The 19,548-nt window shown below is 48.6% G+C and overlaps 2 protein-coding genes across 2 annotated transcripts; both read left to right on the top strand.

The window, feature by feature from the left end:
* Positions 1-89: 89 nt before the first annotated feature.
* Positions 90-1,268, top strand: PV10_04599 (uncharacterized protein; the record flags this gene model as incomplete). The annotated part of the gene is made up of 4 exons (XM_016369171.1): positions 90-144; positions 362-588; positions 658-717; positions 804-1,268. The coding sequence occupies 4 exons, from the start codon at positions 90-92 to the stop codon at positions 1,266-1,268; spliced, it is 807 nt and encodes a 268-aa protein (XP_016224959.1).
* Positions 1,269-6,853: 5,585 nt separating this feature from the next.
* Positions 6,854-8,816, top strand: PV10_04598 (uncharacterized protein; the record flags this gene model as incomplete). Its single annotated transcript, XM_016369170.1, has 6 exons — positions 6,854-7,193; positions 7,241-8,007; positions 8,068-8,162; positions 8,216-8,337; positions 8,394-8,539; positions 8,604-8,816. 6 exons carry the CDS (start codon positions 6,854-6,856, stop codon positions 8,814-8,816), a joined length of 1,683 nt encoding a protein of 560 aa, XP_016224958.1.
* Positions 8,817-19,548: the final 10,732 nt, after the last annotated feature.

Genomic DNA, 19,548 nt, shown 5'->3' with positions numbered 1-19,548 from the left:
TAATCATTGCAGTATGAGTTTTTGTGAATCCGCCGACGTCCACACCTCCATCTCTTTTGTATGGTACAATTGGTGCTGAGTTCGCCGAAATGATACTCGCCGTGCTCGCCGCAGCCTTTAGTCTACCACCCATCATAAGAACGGGTAAGGCAATGCCGCGAACCGCAAATCATGACAAAATCCCATTAGCCATGTTCGGCAGACTAAATAGTCCCCATGGTTTGATCCTGTGCAGCGAAGTCGTTCTACAAAGTGAAATGCCACCCAGAGCACCGCAAAACGATTCGTATCCTTGACGTGATCAACCATCTGAATACAACAAAGTGAAGCATCTTCGTACCATTGCATTGAACTCAATCAGCCCCTCCAAACACACCAACATCTACCATGAAATCGTTTCAATGCCTCACAATTGACCGGCAAGGATGTGTCTTCATCATCACACTCAACATCCCACCTGAAAATCGACTGAATCTAGCCGCCTGTCGAGAGGTCACAGAAGCTTTTCACGAAATCCAGCGCGAACTCGGTCCTAGCACTGAGGGAGCCGTCATCACTCGAGGCAGCGATACTAAATATTGGTGCACGGTAGGGTTCGCCGAGTCTTGTTCTCTGAAATCACGAGGAGAAAGACGCTAACGAGGTTATGCCACACAGGGTCTTGATCTATATGAAGCAGACGAAAATCCATATGCCAATAGTGATGGATTCTTCCCTGTAAGTTGAGGGAGAGAAGGCATAGACACGTGTCTGGAGATGATCTGGCCACAAAAGCTAACAAGTCAACCTCACCACCGGAATAGATGCTCGCAACGATTCTCGACTTCCCATACCCAACCGTCGCGCTGATCACAGGCCATACAATTGGCGGTGCATGTCTATTTGCGCTAGCCCATGACTACCGCGTCATGAACTCGCAACGCGGATACTTCTACATGCCCCCCCTCATACTTGGTCTTCATTTCCAGGGCATCGGCGCTCTCCCACGACTCAAGCTTGCTCCCCATGTCGCTCGCAAACTGCTCATGCAGGCACATAAGTTCACTGCCACCCAGGCTCAACACGACGGTATAGTCGATGAGGCTGTTGGCCCCGATCAAATGTTGGATGCGGCTCTAGCTATCGCTCGCAAATGGGCACATACGGCTAAACAGAATGTCTATACTTTGATCCGCGAGGAACTCTACGGTGATGCAGTCTCCAAGTTTAAACTTATCAGTCATGTCCATGGGAGAATGACTTCGCGGCCGGCTGGTATCAAACTTTAGATTCTCTTACAGAGTTGAGAATGAGTGGATTCTGTTCAGCTATGGATCTAGGGCTAGAGTTTTGCGAGAATAGATATCCCATCATTACTCCCAAGCTCAGCTTCATCGAATCGGTAGTCGTGGTTCATGGCCAGATCGTTCATGGGATTACATGAACTGGCGCGGTAGTACAGATCTTCATAGACATGCCCGTCTGCTCGACCCAGGGCACTAGATTGCAGATATCAGTCAAAAAATGCGCATCCTGGTAGGGTTCAAATAACATACCTATCCAAAAGGAAATCGGGAATTGCCCATGCATCCACCAGACGTACCGCATGAGGCCGGATTTCTTGCATTAGTGCCAGGATTCGTGGCTCCAGTTGATCAATCTGGTCGCCCCCGAGTCCCGCGGCAGAGTCAAAGTCTCGTTGTTCGTTGCTGATGGTGTACAGGCCGAACAGTTCAAATAGATTCAAAAATACCTTTCCTTCCTTGGATTGAAGTGAGGTCCCGAAGTCTGCGTGGATGCCTTGTAGAAAATTGTGTACGAGAATGAATTGGGTATGTGCTAGGACATTGTCATCCGTTAGGTCGCTTCATTCCCTTGATGGTGGTCATGACTTACCGACGCTGAGCTTACGCATTTGGAGTAACAGAAATTCCCAAGGTTTCTTTTCCTTCTCGGCGCTTTCATATGCTTTGAAGGACTGTAAGATATTGTCAATTTGGGTCCTAATGTTGTAGAGTGTCGTAGCTAGCCACATACCAGATAGGCCGCTCGCCTAGCAAACGCTGCCACAATATCATCAGGCGTGGTCAACAAGTTGGTCTTGACGGTCTCCATCTTTGAATTCTTGTACTTGACCAGATTCTGTGCAGTGAGGAAATCAGGTACCTCTGACGGCGACTCAATCACCGTCTTGACCAATTTGATTAGCGCTTTGGCTGTCTGTTGGGTAATCATCCAGTTATCTCCTTCAACTGTCGGTCGAGACAGATAATCATTGTTCAAATTGATGAACCCTGACGCTCCGCCAAATCCATGGCCTCCAAGACTTCGTCGACATGTTTCGATTCCACCTGCTGCTATATCCGTGCACAGGCTTTTCAGCCCTGTAGTGGCTAGATGCAGTTCAGCAAGGAGTGAGAAATCGTCTCTCTCGTCTACATTCTGCCGGTTCTGATGGTATAGTGCGTGGATTGCCTTTGCGCTGTAGTGAAAGGCAAAGGCCGAGGCGAGTAAGGGAAAAAGGCGAATTTGCACAGTCGAGTAATCAAGAACGGCTGATTCTTCGTTGGTGGATGGAAGATTATGATGCTTCTTCGTCTTAAATCCCTGCTGTTCTCTGTTGAATTGACGTCGTATTGAGGTATATCTAATTGCAATCGTGACGGCTCTAGCTAGTGAAGTCCGTGCTTGCATGATGATGAGATATCTGATAAACGTCATGGCACCATATGCCACAGAAGGATTCGGCGAGGCTTCGAATTGATTCGTGTTGGGGTTGATGCGAGAGTATCTTGACAAGAGTGCTTCAAATGGTATCCTGCAAGGCGTGAGATAGGGGCACGTTAATAGGGAGCAAGCCAAGGTCATGAAGAGTTACCTGTGTTGGTTAAACAGCATGAACCCATTGTCCATTCCTGGATAACCATATTTTGGACCAATGTCACCCACCACGATACCTGGCAAGGGCTGTCTCGTCCGAGTATTCCGTATCTGGACAAAGAACGGTAAAACGCCACAGTATTGAAAGTCACTGCCTCTGGGAACGAGCAGCTGTGCGACAACGATGGCGTGCGTTGCGAGCTTACCCATGCCTCCATTCCACCATTTGCTCGCCGTGAGTGTTGGACTATGCAGGACAAATTCCTTTGTTTTTGGATCATAAGTCGCCACTGTCTCGAGGCCGCGTACATTGCTGCCGTGACCTAACTCGGTTTGTGCGTAACATCCTGTGATCTCCCACTTTTCGATGAGAGGCATCCATTTTGCTCGTTGCGCATCAGAGCCTTGTTCTCTGACAGTCACAGTGAACATGCCATTATGCAAGACATATGGATGGATGTCATCAACCAGATATTCTGCCATTTTGAAATCATCTTCGGACCATTTGTGCTCCAAAGTCATCCGACGAAGCGTCTTTGCCCGGAGCAATATCAGCTTGAACCTGTCGATTCGGGAGAGATTCAATTGCTGAGACTTGTTGAACAATGGATTGGACTCTATGAGCTGGAGAATGTGCGCTTGACGCACAAGGTAGTCTTCACCATAGATCGTCTTTGATAAACCTGCCACATTCAACGTTGACTTAGACCGCTCTGACTCCAAGATTGGATTGCCTGGCACCGCTGGCCGTAGATGTTTGACAAAATCTGGACTCGACATTGAGACTCGCTAGCTTTGAAATTAGAAAGTGAATGATGGATTCGAATTGAAATTAATAATAATGCCAGTATCAACAGGTGCCAATAAACGCTGTCGAAGTATCCATTGTGTTGTTCATGATTGACATAATCACGAGATCCAGATTAACAGTCGCGGTACCTTCGCCGGCAGGACATTACATTACAAGCGCTGACGCATATTCCGACACCTAAGTCGATCCTGTTTGATCCTGTATGCGTATGGTCATGGCGTGATTCGAACTATCTCCAGAATTGAACCTGTTCGGCGAGATCATCTGGTAGACCCACTTCAGTTTCCCCATGGGGCCGAGGGCCTGCTTTTCAGTGGTTTCGCCGAGACATATCGGCTACCAGTTGCGGCGCACGGGACTCGCCACTCATTAACACACACCTCTGTGGACAAGACGACCTTTGTGAATCATGTTGTGCCATTCCTGTTGATACGAAAATAGCCATAGAAAGCCGTCCAGTAGCCCGACCTGAAATATTCTGGGCCTGAGTCCGCCGAAATAGAGCGGGGCAGATCATGTACTTTGATAAATGCACATCTCATTGATTCTCCTCTGTGAGGGCCAAACGCTTAAGTATACTATAGGTCGAATGACTCAATGGTGAGCTTCGAAAACGAATCTACAGTTCTTGTCTAGCAGGTAGTAAACACCCACAGAAGAGCCCAGCATGATCGCCAGGACAGGAGTGTCACATCCTGCTGATGGTCACTATACGGTTACGGAACAGCCTTTGGGGACACCACGGCAGCTTAAAGTCGTCACCATTGGAGCCGGTGCTGCTGGTTTGAATTTTGCACGCCATGTCGAGCTTCAAATGGAGAATGTCGACCTCGTCATATACGAGAAGAATGCAGATGTGGGAGGTACCTGGTTTGAAAACAAGTATGCAAGTCTTAGCAGTCGAAATACTTCGCTGATTATGTCACAGATATCCTGGATGTACGTGCGATCTTCCGTCTCACAATTACCAGTTTACTTGGGAGCCAAACCCTGAATGGAGCAAGTTGTAAGTCTCACATACTGTTAAAACGATCTATAAAGTCTAACACTGTCTAGCTACTCGCCACAGCCCGAGATCTTGCAATATTTTCAAGGTGTTGCAAAGAAATATAGCCTCTACCGATACATCAAACTGAAGCATATCATAACTGGGGCCATTTGGGAAGAGGAAGATTGCGTCTGGAGACTAAATGTCAAAGATCTCGAAACAGGTAATGAGTTCGACGATTGGTGCCACTTTTTGATCAATGGTTCGGGGATCTTGAAGTAAGTTCTACGCAGAGAAGGGAGGCAACCTGACTGACCATGTCTCAGTAATTGGAAATGGCCCGACATCCCCGGTCTTCATTCTTTCAGTGGTCCTCTGATGCACAGTGCTTCATGGCAATCAGGGGTTGATTTCACCAACAAGACTGTCGCAGTACTGGGCTGTGGATCCTCGGGCGTTCAAATTGTTCCTGCAATACTACCAGGTTAGCTTGTCTTAGAAAGAGATTTGTTTCTCAATGCTGATCTGTTCGAAGTTGTGAAGGACATTGTCACGTTCATTAGATCTCCGACATGGATTACCGCTGGGTTTGCGCAGAGCAAAGCAGGTCCAGGCGGTGCAAATTTTGAATGTAGGGCTCCTGTGCTCCCTCACAACTTGCCTGATTGCTGATACCCTCCATATAGTCTCTGAAGACCAGAAACGTCAGTTCCGGGAACAGCAAGACGTCTACATGAAGTATCGGAAAGAAGTTGAAAACGAACTTAATCGGCGTTTCCCACTGGTAAGTCGACATAGATGGGTAAGCAGAGAAATTTGGCTGATCTTCATCTAGCTTATGAAGGACACGCCAGAGCAGGCTGAGGCACGAAGATATTCAGAGAATGAGATGGCCTTGAAATTGAGGAACAACAAAGAACTGCTGGAAAAGCTGATTCCAGATTTTGCTGTTGGGTGCCGCCGCCCGACGCCAGGAAACGGATATCTCGAGGCCTTGACCAGCCCGAACGTGCGCGTCGTGACAGACGAGATCCAAGAAGTCGTCCCAGAAGGCATCGTGCTCAAAACTGGTGAAGTACTCAAAGTTGACATCTTCGTCTGCGCGACAGGGTTTGATATCTCATTCTGTCCCCGGTTTCCTCTCATTGGCCGGAATAAGCACTCTTTGAGCGACCAGTGGGCAGAAAAGCCGGAGGCATACCTTTCACTAGCTGCTGAGAACTTCCCAAATTATTTCAGTATGTTATCTACCTCGCAAAGTTATCGTGTTGGCGGACTAACATACATGCTTAGTGTTTTTGGGCCCTAATGCTCCCATCGGACATGGTTCGGTCATTCCCATTCTCGAACATGCCACAAAGTATATCATCAACGTCCTGAAGAAGGTCCAAACACAGAATATCAAATCACTTGCGCCACAAGCAAGAGCTGTGAGAGACTTCAATGAACATACCCCTATCTTCATGGAGCGAACTGCTTGGTCAACTAAGTGCCGTAGCTGGTTTAAGAACGGCACCATCGACGGACCTATCACGGCTCTTCATCCTGGAAGCCGCATTCACTGGTTCCATATGCTTGATGACCCGAGATATGAAGACTATGATTACACCTATTTCTCAAACAACAGGTTCCAGTATCTAGGTAATGGATTTTCGACGAGGGAAGCACCAGACAAAGACGTTGCCTGGTACTTTGATAACCCAGAAGAGGGCTATCGACAATATTGAAGTAGTGAAGTGTTACTTTAAGAGACTATATTTTCGTAGTTTGGCGAAATTCTACCAGATTTGATCCCCCTGTGCAATTTCCAAGTGCCTTGGAAACACAGTCACTACAGATGATCAACACAAATACCTTCAATGACTATTCTCTTAGCCTAAGTTGATGGCTGTAGACCTAGGCAGAACACCATGCCGAAAAACAACCTGCATGGACCTGCAGATTCTCAGAATTCCTAGAGCCGACTCGCATTTTCTTTCTAATTCGGCGAAAATGCTTTGGGGCCGAGATACATGGCTCGTCATACCCACTGCGGAGGCTGGGACATTTGATGGCGGCCACTCAGAGTCTTTTCCGTCCAGGATGCAATGCAATTGAGGATTAAAGTGAATGCAAAGAAGGAGATATTGTCGTAGGTAGTCCTCGAGTGATGGCTCTCTACAACGCTCGTTGGATCGATCTGATATTGAAGCATCATGGACCAGAACAAAGGCTTACAAGATTTCACGCCGAGTCGTTGGGATCCAGCAGCGCTACCCAACCTTCCCATCTTCAACAGACTTGTTAACCATGCTCATTTGCGAAACACCGTCTGCGTACGAGATGTCGACGCCAGCATCTCCATGACTCATCATCAATTACTAACAGGTGTTGTAAATCTTCGAAACGATATCCATGGCAATCCTGCCTTCAGCCTTGATAGAACAGACCATGAAGAATCTGATGTCAGTATCGGTCTGCTCGCGCCTGGAGGATGTCAATTCGCGGTCGGCTTCTTGGCTACTTTGGCGTTGGGCGCAGTGTGTGTCCCACTTAGTGAGCAACCTTAGAATTCCAATCCTCAGAGCTAATGGAGAGGGCAGGTACAGCATATCCTCAACAGGAGTTAAGCTACTTTGTGCAAAAGGCCCGGATCGCGTTTCTTCTCGTACATCACGATTGTGTCGGAAAAGTCAGAGACTTGAGATTGTATATGAAGGAGAAACACGACATCGACCTCTACTACTTGTGTCTGAAGGATTACATCTTGCAACCACTCATTCCTCTGAGTACTATCATCATATCATCACAGCAACCGCCGGATGAAAGCCGTGCTGGCCTAGTGATCTTCACCTCAGGCACCAGTGGCCCACCAAAAGGAGCTGTGTTAAGACGGCGGACACTTGGGATAGGGGTTCAGAATGTGATCGATCTTTACAGCATTGAGGCTACCGATGTCATCATGCATTGCCTCCCTGTGCATCATGCAACGGGCATTCTGGTGACTTTCCTGCCCTTTATCACAGCCGGTGGGTGCGTTGAATTTCACCACAAATTCGATGCTGTCAAGACATGGGAACGATGGGCTCGGGGAGATGTCACCTATTTCTCAGGAGTTCCAACAATATACAGTCGGCTTGTCGCTACATACAAACGGAACTTCGAAATCAAGGAAAAATCGCTGGTGGAGTCGTACAAAGGAGCAGCCGCAAGATTCAAGGGCTTTTTATGCGGAACATCATCGCCCAACGCTCGGCTCCGTGATGAATGGAAGTTGTTGACAGGTAAACGACTGATCGAGCGGTATGGTGCTTCCGAGATTGGTATTGTTTTCTCGATACCGCTCAAGAACAACTCCGCGGTTCCTATTGTTAGTCTTCTTAACCATTCTGACCCCGTGAGAAACCTCCTAGTCTGACAATGTCAATAGGGTTCAGCCGGAAGAACGGCTCCTGGTGTGGATATGAAGCTGTCCAGCTATCCAGAAGGAGAGATTATGGTTAGACGACCTGACATGCTGTCAGAGTGAGACTGCGACCATGTTGGTTCTAAAACTCATCACTGACTTATCAATATAGGTACTTGTATAATCCTGATGCTACACGCAAAGCCCTCGATAATGACGGCTATTTTCGAACTGGAGATCTTGCACGGGTTGAAGGGGAACACTATTTCATACTGGGGCGCATGTCCACAGACAGTACGTTGCTTCAAAGCTGTGAACCAAGCAAAGACCGTTCGCGTTAACAAGCATAGTTCTGAAATCTGGTGGCTACAAGATTTCTGCCCTAGATGTGGAAAGAGAAATCCTGGACCAAGATTATGTTGATGAGGCTATTGTAGTTGGCATGGACGATGAAGAGTTCGGACAGCGTGTTGCTGCCGCGATAGTATTGAAGAAGGTATGTTCAATGCCTTGTTAAGCCTATCCTAAACCTTTGAGTGAAGTACTAACATGGCTTCAAGGACGTGAAATTGAGCATTGACAGACTCCGTAAAGATTTGAGCCATAAGTTGGCACGATATAAGCTGCCTACCGTCCTCCGTGTCGTGCAGCAAATGCCCAAAACTCCACTAGGCAAGATCTCAAAGGCGAAAGTGACCCAGGACTTTTTCGGACCTGGGCGAAAAGAAGGTCTCCAGATATGGCAGCCGCAGCATGTCAAGTCACGTCTTTGATTGAGATAGATAGAATCATAAATATTGCTACGATGCTCCTTTGCATTGGATATATTGCCACCGGCCTTTGGCGATGTGCTTAAGTGACCCAGTATAGTAGTTCCGTAATTCCGATATTGTCTGCGTGTTGTTCCTTAAGAACTTGGAAGTTCCCCACCCCCATCCCGTTCCCCAGGTTTAACTGTTCCCCCTCATCTCCCTTTCAAGACTTCCCTCGCGTCTCAACGTCTAGATCAAGAATGCAAAATGAACAGCAGTGTCAACCGCGAATCAATGTCAGCATCAACCTCAGCAGAGTCACAACGAGCTTCCTCGCAGCCACGCCGCCGGAAAATCGCTTGTAGAACATGCCATGCCCGTCGTGTCCGATGCGATGCCACTGCCGGCAATCCTTGCTCAAACTGTCAGGCTGCTGGCAAACGATGTATTTTGATCGAGAAGAAGGCCAAGGTGAGGTGCGGATATATCCAACTAGATTAAGAAGACAAAGGAAGCTGACTGTTCCATGTCTAGAACTGGACAGCCTTCGGTCCAGTCGTTATATCCGTCACAATCTAGACAGGCCAGTACCTGCTCAACGGATGGCGATCATGTCATCTCAGAGACTACACAAGGTTCGGAAACTCTGTGGGCCAAATTAGCAGAATCGAATTCCTGTACACCCAGCAAGGTCGGAACCACCGACGTCTACATGTCGGAGCCTTTCAATCTTGCTTACATTATCAAAGAGTCATGGCCTGTTGGCCACAAGAGTCTTCCAAATTCCAGCCAGATGCACTTCCCAATGCCACCACTCGGAAACAATAAAGATGACGAATCCCCTCACGATGGTCGTGCAAGCGTTCGCGGCCCTGAACACGATCCCAGCAATGGCTCCAACCAATACACTTTGGCAAGACAAACCCATGATGCCCTGGTGCAGACTTACTTTGACGTATGCCATCCTGCGTTTCCCATACTCGACAAGGGCGAATTCCTCGCATCTCTCGAGAATGACAATGCATCACCTCTACTATTGCAGGGTGTTTACCTGGTGGCGGCTTCTCATTGCGAGGAGAAGGTCATCCTATCCTCAGGGTGGTCCTCAAAGCACCAGGCCAAGCTGACCTTTTCCCGCCGAGCCGAGAAGATCTACAACAGCAACAATGAATCCAATACTGTCACCTTGATACAAGCATTGTTTTTGATGAGCTTCTGGTGGGGCGGCCTTCTAGACCAGAAAGATACCTGGCATTGGCTTGGTTGTTCCATCAGGTTTGCACAAGCGAGGGGCATGCATAGAACGTTGGTCAACACAATCCAGTTACAACTCAAACATGACTCGCTGACTTTACAAAGAACTAAGTGCTCAAACCTCAGCCCTCGCAACAGAAGCCTGTGGAAGCGGATCTGGTGGTCTCTTTATGTAAGACTTCGGGAATGGGACGGAGAAACAGTCATCTAAAAGCTTTCAGATTCGCGATCGCCATCTTTCGGCTGCCCTTGGGCGTCCCATGCACATATGTGACGATGATTGCGATGTCGAACTCCCAGACACGTCTGACTTCCAAGACACCCAGCCCAAGGATGCAGCTTCCGAAGATGGATCTCCAGCCCAAATTCTTTACTTCATTGAAATGAGCAAATTGGCGATAATATGTAAGGTTTCGATGTCTACTACTTCGACGAAGACCACTCTGACATAAGATGGACAGCGGGGCAAGTTCTCAAGAGCACATTCTCCGTCAAGAAAGTCGGCTTAAGTCTTTCGGCTTTGGCTGAGGCACTTCGATCATGGGAATCTCAGCTCCCAATCGATATGATATACCAAGAATCTGCCCCAATGACGCTATCCGCCTTTTGGGCCAACATGTTGCACCATGCGTACAAGTTAGCTGTTTCCTTTCCCACCAGATTTTCGGGTTTCTAATGTCTTTATAGTGGCTGTGTCATCTTACTGTATCGCCCATTTCTTGCTACTCCTGGACCGCTAAAAGAGCAAAGCCACGACTGGGAGATATTAGCGGCAGCGAATAAGATTTCGCGATTAATTGAAGACCTGCTTGCGTCGGACAGATTGCCCCACGTTCAACTACATGTGTAAGTTTCCTCCCTGGCCTTTCGCAAGCCCTTGGGCTCAGCGAGGCTACGATCGTACCTCCTTGTGGCTTATTCCATTGTTCGCAGCATCGCAAGCCTTTTCGCGGCACTATCTGTTCATTACATTGTGATGCGAAGATCGCAGAAGGCTGTCACAAAAAAGGTCGTGGAACTACGAGCACGCTCTTGCATGCTGGGTCTCAGCGAATGTGAACAGTCCTGGTCAGTAGCTGGATGGATCCTTCGTGTCATTCAACAAGTTATGGGCGATAAGTCGCTTTGCAACCCCGAGAGATCTGTCAATCACTCTATCACGCTGGCAGACTCCTCTCACCTGTCGCAAAGCAATCTTACTGCAGGTGAAACTACTGCCCCCTACCCAGCCAGCTCACAACCTGACATGGGCGTTGACTCCGTTCCTTTTGCCTATTCGGCTGGATTGGCTGGTATGAGCAACGGACAGGTCAATGGCAACTACGATGGAGAACAAGAGTCATCCTTGATGGACATCCACGACTTCAACGGCAGTGCTTTCATGCCACAAGACCTCCCAAGACAGTCTGATCTGGTTCCCGAATTGACGCCATGGAATTTCCTCGACTTGGAACCAGATGTCATGTCCTCGCTTTCTGACTTGAACTTCATCATTAATTCACATCTATAGTACTGCAAGAGCTCCGGATCCTCTTTGAAACAATCGGCATTATCTATGACGACTAGTGCATCAGTCATTCATGGTACAAGGGACTCCGCGGGAAAGTCGCAAAATACTCAGGATCATGTCCCAACAAGACCTTCGCTTTCTTTCTAGCCACTAGTTGCCTCACAAGGGTCCTGTTGCGATGCCAATGATTGAAATCTCGCATCAAGCTGCCGTGGGGCCAGCCAAGTTCATAGTTCTCTTTGACATGGAACATGTCTCCAGTCATGACAATAGTGCCTGTAACAGGGAGCTGCAGCTCCATGATAATGGAGCCCTCGGTATGACCAGAACACCGGTGCAGAGTGACACCGCGCCAGATCTCGAAAGTGTCTGTGTTGAAGGTCTTCCAGTTTAGGCGCTTCAACTGGAGATATTCTGGGAGATACAGAGTTCTCTCTATCCCAGTGGCGCAAGTCCAGAAGGCATTCTTCAGCTCGGCCTCGTGGCACCAGATCTCAACGGCTACGGAGAGATCAGCTACATTATACAGGAGGGTTATGTTTCAATCAGGCTCACTCACGCGTGTCGAAAAAGTTCTCCAGACCGCCAGCATGGTCCATGTGCAAATGACTCATGACAATAGCTTTAACATCGCCGATTTTGCCGGCTCCGCTGGCATGAATGGCCTCTGCAAGACCGTGGACTTCTTTTTGCCATGTTCGCGGGGTACACTCGACGACATGCTTGTCCCAATTCGCAATCACATCCTCGGCAGAACCAGTGTCGTATAGAATCAGACCCACATCCGGGTGATAGATGAGAGCAGCAATCATTGTCAGGTCGCGACGGTTCGGCGCTTGGATGGGCGCATTGTATGGCCGTGTGTTGGAGCCTGCTAGAATGCCTGACGTGTCTGTGTTGAGATTTCCTAGATCGAGAACCTAGTTGATTTAGTCAGATAGTTGATCTTTTGGTTGTGGACGCCCAAGGCTCGTTCTGCTGGGCACTTTACTCGTGAGCCTTGACATATTGCAAATTGATGGCTTGAACGAGATATATGGCTGTAAATAATGATGGACCTTACCCATAGTTTGGAACCCTCGGGCATTGAGGACGATGAGAAAGAGGAGCCTGCCATTGGAAAGGTGCCAACGAATGTCAATGCTATGTAACAGCTCAAATCATTCTTTTGGACAGAGATGACCGTGAGAAGTGATGAGAGGACTCTTGAATGGTGCAGTACATATCATTCAGAGATCAAGACCATGCACTCGACCTGTGCCGCTCCTAAGCCCCACTGTGAAACTCTTTCTATGTAATAGTGTATGGATGTAATGCTGGGCTCACTGCGAATCTGTCGCCGAATTCGCCTCTTAGGTCGGCAATCGTAATAACAAATCCTACGACTGCATCTCTATGCCTAGTACCGACATCTTTGGGAAGTGCCGAATCCTCCCAGCTGCTACGTGTGGTAAATTCTGTGCCGTTCCTTGGCCTGAGATACGGTAAGACGGCAACATGGTGATTTTTATCTACATTCAAGCGCTCCAACCACCGTCGATGGGGTAAACAGCACCAGTAATGAAGCGACTTTCATCGCCCAACAAGAAGGCCACAAATGCCGCAATCTCTTCAGGTTCACCCTTTCTCCCTAGAGGGGTGGGAAGGCTCCTAGCCGACCCAAGATTTTGACTTTCGAGGACATGGACCATAGGAGTATTGGTAGTTCCTCTAGACTTGGTGATTAGTTTCTTGGAGCGAGAACAAGACAGATATTGGGTGTGTCGGGAGTGGCAGAAGCAGTAGAAGGAGAGTGATGGAGCAATACTTACGGAGCGATGACATTGACCCTCACGCCACGAGAACCAGCACTCTTTGCAGCGGATCTTGATAGTCCCAGAACGGCATGCTTGCTGGCAGCATAGGCCGGATTGTTCGCAGAACCACGAATGGAAAGGATACTTCCGACGTTGACGATGCTGCCGCCGTCGACTATAACCTGGAGTTCCTTTTTGAGGCTGTTGAACGTTCCTGTGGCGTTGACGCCCATGATGAGCTCCCATTCTTCAAGACTGAGCTCCTCGACTGAATGCTTGTAAGCGTTCTTCCCCAGGACACCGGCCATATTAACAGCCCCGTCCAGCTTGCCATACTCGGCAACGGCGGCATCGATGAACGCATTGACTTGGTCTGGATTCCGCACATCCGTAACTCGAGTGACCACTTTACCACCTTGTGATCGAATCGTCGTTGCAATCTCGTCTAGTCCGGCCTGGTTCAAATCTGCTAATGCCAGTATCGCTCCGCGTGACGACAAGAGCTTCGCAGTCGCCAGACCCATGCCGGATGCTCCACCGGTAATTGCAATGACTTTTCCCTCCAGATTGCCGGCAGCCATGTTTGCGAGGCGGTCCTATAATGTGATTCTTGATGTCGTGCAAGCAAAAGGTGTGTCGATTGACTGGGAGATTAACACCGGCGCAATGTTCGAGATCACGGTGACAGCCAAACTTATTCCGGGCATGAGGTTAAGAATACGGCATTCTAAGAGATGGGTGGGGAAGGGGGATTGACAAGGCTCCACACACGGATTCGGCATCATGAAGTCGGAGTGATGTCTGGGGAACCCTTGACCTACCACCAAGAGACCAATGGATATCGTCTATGGATAATCTCCAAATTTCATTTTTGCACCTTTTGGAGTCTGTGTCTATGTCTGTCTATGTCAAGCCGTGCTAGCCTCGGACCAGAACCTGCGCTAAATGAGTTCGCCGAAAACACAACTTTGGAGAAGCACTTGGGGCATTTTTCGCCGACTTTCAAGTCACTCTCTCCCTATCCAGATACTCAGCGGCGCATCTTGGCCTCTCGGAAATCCAGTTCTGTTTTCAGACCTGAGAATTTCGCCATTTGGCCTGACCTGTGACTGAGCCGTTTTGAGCCGTGGCTATGCGAACCTGACCGCAACTCGCAACTTGGCCCGCCTTGATGTATGCCCTGATCAGCCAGAGTACTCTGTACAGTTCTGAGCAGCTGGGCAAGCCCTGAGCGATACCGTGATCACTTTTCAGGGACCTAGAACTCGCCGGCCATATCTCAACCGTTTGGCATGTTCGTCCTTTGAAGAAGGACACATGGGCTTGTCTGGATCGTATCTTCTTGATATAAAGGTTTGTAATTTAGTTAAGACAACGTGTTCACTGGGCGGTTCCAGCGGGCAATTTCAATAGAGGTGAAGTTCACAAAAACATGTCACAGTCAACATATTATCACGTGCCAGCCCAAACCCCCAACGTTTGAAGCCTAAAGGACCTTTTGACGGTGAACAGATAATCCAATCATCCATCAGCGACTTGCCAAATCCCAAGCTTGAATCAGGAGCTACTTCTGCCTCACTACTCTTCCACTTGTTGCGTGGCATTTTCGATCCTAATACCGGCTCCAAAGTTCCATACTACCTACCTATTTGCCCCCCCCCCCACAGTCACAGCCAAGCGCCTTTCGCCGACGAAAGTGATATTCAGTCCAGAACTATGGCCAACTCGAAACCAGATCAAAATGCCCATTATGATGTCTTTTGGGTAGAGTCTTCCGGAATGCCAATTAATCACGTGGCGATCTTCGTGGAGACACACGAACTTGGGCCTAGCACGGGACATATATTTCAAGTGTCTGGCAATATCATGCAGGGAATGTACCATAATCATCGACCTGGAAAGGAGCCCGAAGAGGATGAGCAGTCGGCATTCATCAGCAAAAGATTTCTGGGGAGAGTGTCAAGAGCGGCTTACGATGACGGAGGTTTTCGACGAGTTTGCAACCTAGTTGAGCCCCCGCCCAAGCAATTCAATGGCCCTAAAAGACTGTTCCCCGGGCAAAAGCTGATAAGGTGTGGTGAATGGGCAGAGGACGCAATCAAGAAGCTGAGGATAGATGGCTTTTTAGCCCGATTGGAATGGTATGACAAGAACTGACGTACACGTAAATCAACGCCAGCAACAGCACATGGAACCTGGAATTGGGTCTCATGCATGATAGTCTCGACGGGTCCCTATAATAGATACGCTTAGCTCAGAGGTACTTTGAGTAGGCACTCTCCTTAGTACGTATTGTCCTCAGTGGGCACTCTTAGTACGACAATGGGTGAGAAAATAGTCACCCGTGACTGTCGATCCGTGCTAAGCGTCAGTAGATCTGGCTTGTACATAGATCTGAAACAGCCCCCAGATTCGCCGTTGAACGCCCAAAAGATCTCTCTAGTGTCACAATCATCTCCATTTCACTGCCTTTCAACCCATCATGCAGCGCCTCCCGTAGCCTTCTTCAGCTCCTCGCCGCGAAGTTTGTTCCAGTTGCCAAAGGGACCAATGATCGTGGCAACGCCAAATGCAGCAATTGAAATCCCAAAAACTGCTCTTAAACCCACCATGTAGGCATTGATGACAAGGGGAACTTGGTCTGCTGAGAAAGCCTGGCGGATCTCAGTCGCACCGATCTCAAGGACCACCCTCGGGTTGATGTCTGGAATTGTGCTCGCCAGTCTTCCGATCAATTGGTTGTTGAAGGCACATTGTGCTGCAGAGAGGAAGAATGATCCACCAATTGTCACGAAACCTGTGTGGACTGTCAGAAGAAATGCCGTATCGCTACTAAAGGTAAGGTTGCAACATACAGTTGATGATAGCCGTCACCTGGGACATGTCCTCTGGTGGGGTGTGGACTTGTGCATTTGACAGAGCAACCTGAAATGTCAAGCCAGTGGTAAATCCGACGATGATCTGGTAGCCAATCCACTTGCCGGTGGAAGTGTTGGTGTCCATTGTATAGAACAGCCCACAGCCAATACTTCCCAGGGCGCCTCCAACCATCCAGAAGATAGGAACGATTCCAATCTTGTACAAGGCATAGCCTTGTGCCATTGCGGCGAATGTCAACGGAATGATAAGTGCGAGCATCTTGACCCCAGAGTCGATAGGGCTATTGTTGTAGACGCTCTGGAAGTAGATTGGTAGGTAGTATAGGATAGTGAAGTATCCTCCACCGAAGCAGAACATGAAGAGAGAGCCGACCAGAACATAACGCTTGGAAAACTGCTCATCCTTGACATGAGCGTACTGCAAATAGATAATCAGAGTGTAGCTGAGACTCACCAATCGTGGAACAATCATAGCACGCTCCTTCAGGAACATCTCCCAAGCGATAAAAACCGCAACGGTCACGACGAAGCCCACAAGCAGGCCGATTACAACGCTGCTTCTCCAGGAATGTGTTTGACCTCCATATTGTAGTGCCAGGATATATTGAACGATCAAGGCGATCATCAGAGCTGCGCCGGCCAGATCCATCTGCAACAATTTCTCCTTGCGAGTGCCAGTGGCAGGTCGTGCGTGGTCAGGGGTTTTGAAGAAGAAGACGACAATGACGGCGGCGAGCCCCCCGATAGGAAGGTTGATGTAGAAGCACTGCATAAGAGTCAGTGCCCGGGGGATGCGTACATGGAGATATAAAACTCGTACCCAACGCCATGAGACTTTCTCAGTAAAGGCACCGCCAATGAGTGGTCCAAGCACAGCAGCGATGCCATACGTAGCACCGGTGTAGCCCAACACTTGAGGACGCTTTTCAGGAGCAGCAGCGAATCCTAGAATCGTAAACACTCCAACGGCAATGCCAGCACCGCCGAAACCTGCAATCGCTCTACCGACGATCAAAGTGGTGGGATTCTTCGCCACTCCACAGATAAGGCTTCCGAGCTCGAAGATGAACATGGCGACGAAGAACCAGCGTTTGATGGGAAAGTATTTGTAGAATTTGCCCCAAGTAGATTGAAAACCTAAAGTTATCAGTGTTATATATGATGGCATAGGCACGCCTCCATGGGAGTGCCAGGCAGTGCATAGAGGGATACTCTGCTCCCTTTGTCAGTAAACATAGGTTTTATGTTTCTTTGTTTAAGCATACCACCTCCAAATGTCATGAAGTATGCGGCTCCGTACCACGATACTTTGTTCAAATCTTGGAACTCATCGGTGATTTTGGGGATGGCTGTACTAAGAATGGTCTAAGTGTGACACAGATCAGTTTCTTGTCTCATCACCAAGTTCATTGTGACATACATTGTCCAGGGCTACCAGGAACATGCTCAGCATGAGAGAGGCGACAATTGCTGCGAGACGGAGACCATCTGCAAATACCAGGGTGGGAGGTTCTGGATCATGGCCATCGCCTAGGGTTGAGCCTTCTTTGGGGCTCAGATTCTGAGACGAGTCTTCTTGAACTGACTGTTTGTCAGAGTCAACCTGTTGTGCGGCCATTGTGGAGTGAAACCTAGAAGATACTAGGTATTTGGATCAGCCTGGTTTACAAGCAGGTGATCTATCAGCGAAGGCTCAGACATGTCCCAACTTATATTTTGTTCACCTCGGGCGAATTGACAGCCCCTGTCTCGGTGGTAAAGATTAATGTCCGAATCTGACTGATGAGAATGTGAAGTTGTTTCTAAGCAAGCCCTGTGGTGCTAGATGCTTAGTGAAGGGTGGGTTTTCTTTGACCGAGACAGTCTTTCAACGAAGAACCCACCCAGTCTTCTGAGAATCTGATTGAGGTGAACATTTTCCAGCCGAAACCGCTGGGTCCGACCGAGATCAGACATTGTGGTGGATCTGCTTTGTCCATTGTTTGAACACTCATAGATATGGCATCCCTTTCACGACGGTCGGTTGTCATGGAGAGGTATAGATAGACCCCAATCAGAGAATTCCACCAAGGGGTTATGCTTGACGTTGGCTCCATGTTGCAGACTCTCCATATGCTTCATGGGTGATTTAATGGGCTACGACCAGTCTCGCAGCAATCATCAGCCAACATTTACGGAGGATATGTGGACTGTCGGTCAAGTAATCCTTAAGGAGAGGAGAGTGAAAGTATGCGGACGTCGATTCGGCCGAACTCTCTTCGACATGATTGGTCTCCTGCCCACATTCCCCACAAGCTCGGACGAACGAGACTACGAAACATCTCGGACGAAGAGGACTCACTATATATTCAAATCGGAATTGCCAAAAAACGTCAAACACAATCCCCGAGGACTTCCCTCTGAGGTGGGCCACTTTCAAGTGGCTACTTTTCTTCCATGCTCTTCTTCCATGCGACAATGAATCCCAGCTCGGACGACACTAGGCCGAAGCGAAAGGTGCGAAAGGGAACACACAGCTGCTGGGATTGTAGGCGGCGCAAAGTCAAATGTGTCTTCTCGTCCACAGACGATGAGAAATGTGTCACATGTCGTCGACGAGGCAAGAAATGCATTAGTCAACAGGTGTTGGGTGAATTCGATGGAGAGGATAGCGATACGGTTTGGACTGAAGCTGGCATGGAGAGAAATGGCGACATGACTCGACGAGCTTTGCACGGCGATTATATTGATAGTCATGCTTCGTCCACGTCGTTTTCAGTGCCTTCGACACCAGCTATGACGTTAAAGGATAGATCACTGGTAAGTGATAAAGTATTGATCTTGATGCGTCAACTGTGGATTAACAAGGCTCTGCAGAATGAGCCGTCGGCCTACTCATCAACACCCCAGTATGCGACACTGCCAGCAGTATCAAGTCGTCCGTGGATCGTTGAATCATCCAAGCACCCCAAGGTCACTCAAGCCCTTCTCATGGCTCTTCCTTCACCATCAGACCTCGAAATCCTTCTCGCAAAACTCGGTGAAATGTCCATGTCCCTCTACCGGAGCAACTATAAGGCCTCCAGCTTGTTGGGAGAGGAACAATACACAAAGCGATTCTCCCCCACCAATCTCCATCTAGACGCTCATCCAGTACTAGTGGCCAGAGATATGTTGATGTTTGCGGCGGCGTTACAATACCTATCACCCAACACAATCATACCTGGCCTTGGGGAGCATCATCATGTCATCATGGACCGACTTGCAGAGTCGGCAATCAACCTAGTCACCACCAATGATGTATTCCTAGGCACTTTGGAAGGCCTTGAAAACAT

This window comes from Exophiala mesophila, assembly GCF_000836275.1.
Source record: "Exophiala mesophila strain CBS 40295 unplaced genomic scaffold supercont1.3, whole genome shotgun sequence".
Classification (NCBI taxonomy): Eukaryota; Fungi; Ascomycota; class Eurotiomycetes; order Chaetothyriales; family Herpotrichiellaceae; genus Exophiala; species Exophiala mesophila.
Note: the sequence above shows the minus strand (reverse complement) of the source record. Positions and strands in the feature narration are given on the sequence as shown.